This window comes from Myotis brandtii, unplaced genomic scaffold (genome assembly GCF_000412655.1).
Source record: "Myotis brandtii unplaced genomic scaffold, ASM41265v1 scaffold74, whole genome shotgun sequence".
NCBI classification, from domain to species: domain Eukaryota; kingdom Metazoa; phylum Chordata; class Mammalia; order Chiroptera; family Vespertilionidae; genus Myotis; species Myotis brandtii.
The window spans coordinates 3,597,671-3,606,245 of NW_005370944.1; the positions used below are offsets into that span (position 1 = coordinate 3,597,671).

Consider the following 8,575-nt stretch of genomic DNA (forward strand, 5'->3'; position numbering starts at 1 on the left):
TATAGAAACCAGGGGTAAAGAACCTTTTTTCTGCCAAGGGCCATTTGGATATTTATAGCATCATACACAGGCCATACAGAATCATCAACTTTAAAAATTATCCTGCTATATTTGATCAAACATTTCATTAACTCACCCCCTAATGCCTTGGCAGGGCCAGACCAAATGATTTTGAGGGCCTTTATTCGACCTGTGTACCGGACATTCCCCACCCCTAGTCTTAGTACTAAGGAAATGTTACCTAATACTTCATTATCTGCTCTACTTTCTGCCAAAATGTATTAAGTGTCAGGTCAGTTGTGATACTTCTTTCAAATGGAATACAGCAAAAAGGAAAAATGTTATTGAACAATGTTTACATTTAAAAAAAATTAGATGGGAGCCCTGGCCAGGTAGCTCAGTTGGTTACAGTGTTGTCCCAATACACCAAGGTTGCGTGTTCAATCCCCAGTCAGGGCACATACAAGAATCAACCAATTAATGCATAAATAAGTGGAACAACAAATAAGTGGTTTTCTCCACCCCCCCCCTTCCTCTCTCTCTCTCTCTCTAAAATCAATCAATAAAAATAAAGTTAAATTTAAAAATTACATGGGAAAACTACCAGCACAATATTTGGTATTTCTCATTTATACCCTCACAACCTTTTGGCCTTAATACCAGCATTCTCATTTTTTTAAATGAAAAAAGTAGGACTCTAAAAAGTCAATCTACCAGTGCAGCTGCTAGCTTAGTAATAACTTTTTAAGCTGCCTTTTGAGATACCAAATTACCAATGAGGCATCTATTATGCACCAATATATATCAAGGAATGAGACATTATATCCAAGATCAAGCCAGATGACAACATATCACTGGGTGAATGACAATTTAGGAAGAAAGCAAAAATTTAGGAAGAAATTACATATATACTACTTAAAATATGTACTGTTTTTTGGAATTGAAGATTCAACATTACCCATTTTAATTAGCTAGGACAATTTTGTTTTGCTTTCTTTTAAATACTGTTCAGCTTTTTGAAAACATTGAAAATAAGGAAAGGACTTCCACTACTATTTCTATGAGTCTCACTCATCCCAGGTTAGAAGTCTCTGATCATTCTCTCACCTAATAATAAGTGATCATCAAATGGTAGCCTCAATAAATTCTCATCCTTCTATTTATCACATCATGTAAAGGGAATAAATAAGCTCTTTATAAACTTACATAGTAACCTAATGTTAAGATCAAAAGATGACCTGTATATATTTTGACAAGATCTTAGCAAAGTTATGGCCTGTGATACAGTGCCTAGAAGACAGTATCTATCTAATCTATAATAATAAAAGGGTAATATGATAATTAGACCGGACGTCTACCAGACATCATTCTGGACATCCGTCCTTCCTGACGAAGTTGGGGCTGGAAGGAAGCCAGTCTGGGTCCTGGGTGCCTGCAGGCAGCCTAGGGGAAGCCAGCCCTGGTCCCAGGTGCAGGAGGGAAGCCGGTGCCAGCAGCCGGGGGGGGGGGCCTACTCTTGCACGAATTTTCATGCATCAGGCCTCTAGAGTTAAATAAAGAAGTAGGGCAATGTGCATAATCAAAGATATAGGTTCATGCCATAAAAGAAATGAAGAAAGGGGGATTGGTTTTAGAAACAAAAGTAATAACCTAATCTTTGGCAGGGTTTGAAAGAAAAGTTTTTCCTTCAAGCTTCCAAAACAATAGTTATGTTTAAAAAAAAAATTTTTTTCACACAACAGGCCACCCTGGGAACAATGCCTATGAGTAAACATGAAAGCAGATGTTAATTCCATTTTTTTAAAAATCAGGAGTTAAACATTGGAATGAGCTACATCATAAAATAGCTCAGTCATTTATTTGTACTTAAGCAGAGATTGGAATGTTACTGAAAGGATTCTTTAGAGACATTATGCAAGAACAGGGGCTCTCAACTCTGAATGTACATTAAAATAATCCAGAGAAGGTAAGATTTTTATTTAATGACAATGCCTACTCCAAATTCTGGGACCCATTTTTAGTCTTGGGGTAGGGCCTAAATGCCGGCATTTTTTAAAATCCTTAAGTAGATTGCATCAATGTCAACATATTGGTTGTGATATACTATAATTTTGCAAGACATTACCATTGCAGATAAATCAGTAAAGGGTATGTGGGATCTCTCTGCATGTAAAAGCTAAAGTTTAAAAAAAATCAGTGGTCTGGAGAATCTCAAATTACTGCCAAATCTTAGAGACTACAAACTGTCCTTCTAATCTTAGCCAATTGAAGGTAATTAGGAATGCTTATCATTTAAAGGTATGATAATGCTTTGCAAAGCCAAATACAAATATTTAAGGTTAATCCAAACTAAAAATCCAAAACTACTAAGCCTTCCTAAGAGTATATAAATTGACTGGATAAACAGTATACATATTTGCAATTCACATCTTGATTGAGCCAGATAGATAGATAGATAGATAAATAGATAGATATAGATATATAGATCTGTATCTATATATTTGTGTAATCCCCTCTTCTTGATTATGGGCTGGATTTAGTTACAAATAGAGTATGTTAAAGTGATGGCATATCACTTCTGAGATCATTATAAAAAGACTGTGGTTTCCATCTGGGTACTCTCTCTCAGACTTGTTCTGAAGAAAAGAAGCTATTGTGCTGTAAGTTACTTTATGGAGAAGCCCACGTGGCAAGGAATTGATGTCTCTGGCCAACAACCAACCAGTGAAAATCTGAGGCCTGCCAACAGCCACACAGATGACAGTGGCAGGGCATCTCCCCCAATCAAGACCTGAAATCCTGCTTGATATCTTGGCTGCAGCCTCATAAGAAGAGACTCTGAACCAGAAGCACCCAGCTAAGCTGCATCCAGAATTGTGAGCCATAGAAAGTGTGAGATAATAAATGTTTGTTGTTTTTAAGTCACTAAGTTTTGGGGCTAAAGAGAAGTAGCTACCATAGACCAAACCCCAAAAAAGAAATCTAATGTGGTGACTTCTGCCTACCTTTCTTCATAGTATCAAAGCTTCAATAACACTATCACCAATAATTTATAAACTCTTCTGCTTTGGCTGACCTCACTATTAGCCAGACACCTTCCTCATTCTCAATTTCTCAGAAGGGCTTCCTATTCCTCATTTCTATCCATAGAAATCCTAGCTATCTTCCAGATCTGAATACTTATTACTATTCACTTAGCACTTAACTAAACTACTAACTGACCTAATAGCTTTGAGTATCTAAATTCAAAGAGATCACGAACTCCTTCAGAAATCTCATAAAACCCCAAGCAGTGGGGGAAGGATTGAAAGAAAACCAAGTGATCCATCCTAGAATGTAAGATGTCACTAGTTTGGTTTGCCCATTTGAAAGAACTGAGTAAAGACCACCTTATCTGAAGGATATCAGTAATGATGACAAATCTTCAACTCTATGATTAGCCTAGTAAGTGTTGTCCAGGCTCTTAAAATTTTCCTTCCATTAGTTTCTTAAACAACTTGCTTCCATCATTAACCCACCTCTGTAGTAATTTACAGCAAGTTAAAACAACGAGAAACACTGCCATTAAATTTCAACTACATCATTGGTTCTCAAACTTTAGCTTGCATTAGCATCACCTGGATTGCTTGTTAAAGCAGACTGTTGGACCCCACCCCCAGAGTTTCTGACTCAATAAGAATATAATTTAAAAGTTATAGCTCAAAAAGACAGGTTAGAAAAAGATAAAAAAGTTCAAGAGGAGTAAACCATACCCAACACCTTAAGAGCTTCAAAACACAAACCCACACTCTCTTTCTCCTCTTCCTCTCCCTCTTTTGCCCCCTATACTCCATCCAAACAAATTAACTAAGGTAAGTTCATCTTGGTATGCACACTAGAGTATGCACACTAGAGTTCAACTTTTTGGAAACAATGAGCATCTCCAATTAAGGATGTTAAACAAAACATTAATGTAAAAAAGATCAATCTAGTAGTTCAACTCTCTTGTTTTAAAGTCCCAGATTTAAAAAACAACAAAAACAAATAACAAAAAAAGCAAAACTGAAGGTTGAGATGTAAATTAACTTGTCAGTTAGAAGAAAAGCCAGGGCTAGAACTTGACTCGCAGCCAGTATAAAATATGCTGGAATAAAGTACCTCTCAATTTATGCCTGAAACCTCACTTTACTACAAGTTCTTTAAAGTAAATCTTTTAATTAAACAAATATGTAAAATATCACCAGCCAGTAGAAAATTGCCCTGCCAAGCATTAGGTTATTACTTTTGTTTTTAAAACTGGTTATTAAGCATAATAAATCTTCCCATGCCCCTCTTTCTCAGTATACCCTTTAAATGTGGTATTGTTAAGAGTTATTCACCTTCTCACTCTACTCATTCTCCCTGAGATCAAAATCATGACAGTGCATGAACTATGACTATTCTAGTGGTTCAGATTTATCACTGCAGTGGCTAAAAATATATAGATGTTCAGGCTCCAACTCAGACTTAACATATGCACAACAATCTCTGGCAATGCTCCTAGGGCAAAAACTGTGCCCTCTACTTGACATGGCAACTGGAACACAAGGCACAATCAACATTTGCTGAACACTGTTGTGGAAACACAAAATGGCAAGTTTAAACATTCCTCAGTTGCAGAATTGAGCAGTGTTTAATAAATTACCTAGCTAATCAGGCAATTACATAAAAAAAACCAAACACCTTACTTTTTAGTATTAGCAATACTAATTAATACAGTTGGGTAAGTAAGGGCTTTATGCATTTCTCCATCATTGGTATAGGTTAAAGCTAAAGAAAATCCTTAATCTTTTCTTAAAAGTTCAAAAAGCTAGAATTTAAATAAAACAAGACCAAATTAAACTTTAATGAGACTTACAGAAAGTCAGAAAATCAAATTTTCTAAAAGAAAAAGTGTTGACTTATAACCACAAATAACAGTAAATATCTGTTGTTGGCTGAACTACTTTTCCAGAAAAAGTAATTCCCAAGGAAAGAGCAACTTGATGACCTTTTTACATTTCAATCATTTCCTCCTGAAAGAAAAAAAAAAAGTATACACACACACACACACACACACACACACACACATTCCTTTAATTGATTTCAGAGGAAGGGAGAAGGAGAGAAAAATCAACGGTGAAAGAGAATTATTGATCTGCTGCCTCCTGCACACCTCCACTGGGACTCGAGCTCTATACCCAGGCATGTGCCCTGACCGGGAATCAAACTGTGACCTACTGGCTCATAGGTTGACGTTCAACCACTGAGCCACACGGGCAAGGCTCCTACAAATTTATTTTCAAATTCACTAATAATATACCTGATTTCATATTGAAAAGTAACACTGGGGGAGGGAGGGCAGGGAATTTAATATGGTTTTTTAAAGATATATTTTTTTGTCAATCGTCACCTGAGGATATTTTTCCCGTTGCTTTTCAAAGAGAGTGAAAGGGAAGGAACACTGGGCAGGGGGAATAAAAAGGAGAGAGAGAGAAACATCAATGTGAGAAACACATGGACTGGTTGTGCCCTGCAGGCACCCCGACCAGGGGCAGGGAGCAAACCCGAAGCTGAGGTACATGCCCTTGACGATTTTAACGGAGAATCGAACCTGAGACCCTTTGGTGCACAGGCTGATGCGCAACCACATTGGCCAAGGCTTTAATACGTTTTCATTGATTTTAGAGAGAAAGGAAGGCAGAGGTAGAGAGAGAAACATCCGATGAGAGAGAACATCAACACTGATTGACTGCCTCCTCACTGGGATCAAGCCTGAAACCCAGGCATGTGCCCTGACCGGGAATTGAACTGGGGAACTCTTGGTGCACTTACGCCACACTGGCTGGACAGATTTAAATTTTTTAGAATTAACAGTAAGCTCTCTAATTTGAAATAAGTAAAACAATGTTTTTTAACTTAATAAACTTAAAACTTATTGTTACATTAAACCAACATTAGTTTTTTTAATTGAAAAAACTAGTCTGATAATTAAAACCTCTATGAATATAAAGAGGTCTTATAAATAAAAAATAAATATCCCAAAAGGGGATAAAAGTGAGCAAACGCGAAGGGCAATTTACAAAAGAGACATCAATGCCCAATAAACATGTTAAAAGTTTAACCTCATCAGTTTGTTTTTTTTAAGTAAATTTTATAAATGATGACCATTTTAACCCCATCAAGCACCAACTGGTGGGGGAAACTAGCATAACCTTTCTAAAAGTAATATGGTAATATTTCAAATGTCTTGAAAATAAGCAAATCCTTTGGCTTAGCAAATCAATTTATCTTAAGGAAATATTCAAAGATTTAATCTATGACAGGTATTCCCAATGAGGTTTATAAAAGCCAGAAATTAGACAATAAAAAAGGGAGGTCAATAATAATAGATTGATTAGATAAATTAGTTTAAATCTGTGATCATGTGAGCACTTGAAAAATATTTACTGACAGGAGAAAGTTGAGATACCTTCAGTTTTTTTTCCTACTGAAAACATAAACATATATAGTACCATTCCATTATTAAAAACATGTATAGCTTACCCAGAGGGTCTAGAAAGAACTAGTTACAAATTTTGATGTGTCTCTCTGGGTGTTTTTTTCTTGCCCAGTTTTTTCTTACAGTGCGCATGTATTACCTGTGTAACTTTTCAAGTTTAAATCTATTAACATAAATAACCTATAACATAACCAGAGCCTAGTCGAGATCTAGTAAGTATACCATTTGGAGAAAAGATGGTCTGGAGTAAAATCCTATCCTTTGATTTACTGATATTTCTAAATATGAACTTTTAACATGGAATAATATTTATATATTCAGGAATTCTATTTAAAAAAGAATGAATGATGTGGAGTGCATTACCTATATGTCTGTTCCAGAAATGTCATAAAGAACTTGCAAGGTTTGACCTCAGTGATTAAAACACACCTAAAAGCTGAGAAAGTTGGATGAGATTTAACTACATGAACACAGACCATAAGTTAAAAAGTAAAATATCCATGAGTTTTTAAAGCTAATTGAAATGCCAATAAGCTAGGTAACATATTTGAAACGTCAGATTTTATATAATTCCAAATAATGAAAACAGAATTCAACGTTTTACTGTGAATTCTTTTGATAAAGTTGCCTCAAAAAAAAAGAAGAAAAACATCTCAATGTAGTGACTTAAGAAGTCAACTGTCATATTTTGGGAACCAGAAAAAGAGCAGTAAAACTTATCTTTCTTCTACAACCCTTCAAATTCCTCCTTAGACTGCATTATCTATATGAAAGTTTGAGATTTCCACTGTTTAGCAATAGCACCAGATATCAGATTTTTTACTATAACTCAAAACACTGCCTTCCAATGGGCCTAAATAGATGATTCAATTCTCAAAAGAAAGTTTTGCTTACTAGACGATACTGTAAAAAATCTGTTAATTGTGCAAACTCAGTAAGTAGGCAGTAACATACTGCTAATTTGCCAGTGAATATCAGCCAACCGATTTTAAGGTAAAAAATGTAATGACTGACATCACAAGAAGGCAATAGTTACTTGTTGCTCACATATGTAGTTTCCTTCCATGTAACTTGTTTTTCTAAAAGTTGCATTGAATAGAGACTTTTTATTCTTCCATGTATACCTGAGCCCTCATAATAAAACTTATTTCCTAAAATTCAAAAATGCACAAGGTTACATAAAATGTGGTTATCAAGTTAAACCAAGCCTAACTTACTGACCACGAAATAGAAAGGAGTCCAGAAGCAAAAAGCCTCTACTTTCTAAATCACAATAGAGTCTTGTCCAATATCAGACAATAACATTGCGTTTTGTTGTTGTTTTATCTGCAAGGCTGGGTATGCAATCTGCACTAACTCTCCCAACAGCTTCAAGTTAAGTCATACACCACTACCGCGGAAAGTAGCAGGTCCCAAACAAACAGCAAAGAAGTAAAAAAGATGCAAGCAAGAGCCTCACCATCGGAAAAGAAGGCCCATCAGCAGCTCTTCCGAGAAACAGTTCCCTTCCCCCATCTTTAATATGCACTTAAGACTGCCAAGCAGATCCATTTCTTTATTAACTGATGCCCTCTTGGGGCAACCGTATACCAAGCTGCTCTTAGGCCTACTCTAACTCCTTCCAAAAGTGCTCAAGTGAGGCTGAAGGCCGGGGCAACCCTCTAACGAGCCTAATTTTCCCTGCTCTTCTCCACCACCACCCTCCGCCCCGCCCTCGTAGGCGCTCCTCCGGCCAGAGGAAGGACACCGGGCCCGGGGACGGGCAGAAATTGCCCGCAAGAGAAGTCTCAGGCGGCCGGAGGCCTCCGCCATAGCAGGACCTGGAAAGTACCGCCCCCAACGCATCGCCCCACACCCGGCGAACCGGCGAACGTCTGCTTTCGACACCCCGTCCCCAGCAGAGGCAGCGGAGGAGACAAGGGCGGGGAGGCATCGGGCTGGGCTCTGCACCAGGCCCCCCCAACGCACCCCACACCCGGCGAACCGGCGAACGTCTGCTTTCGACACCCCGTCCCCAGCAGAGGCAGCGGAGGAGACAAGGGCGGGGGGGAGTCGGGCTGGGCTCTGCACCAGGCC

General features: G+C 37.7%; 1 protein-coding gene across 1 annotated transcript in view; it reads right to left on the minus strand.

Moving 5' to 3' along the window:
• Positions 1-8,344, minus strand: part of ARIH1 (ariadne RBR E3 ubiquitin protein ligase 1) — a 118,384-nt gene extending 110,040 nt beyond the window's left edge. Inside the window, exon 1 of the mRNA XM_014530397.1 lies at positions 8,170-8,344. Coding sequence (XP_014385883.1) covers positions 8,170-8,344 — 175 coding nt within the window. The remainder of the gene's footprint in view (positions 1-8,169) is intronic.
• Positions 8,345-8,575: the final 231 nt, after the last annotated feature.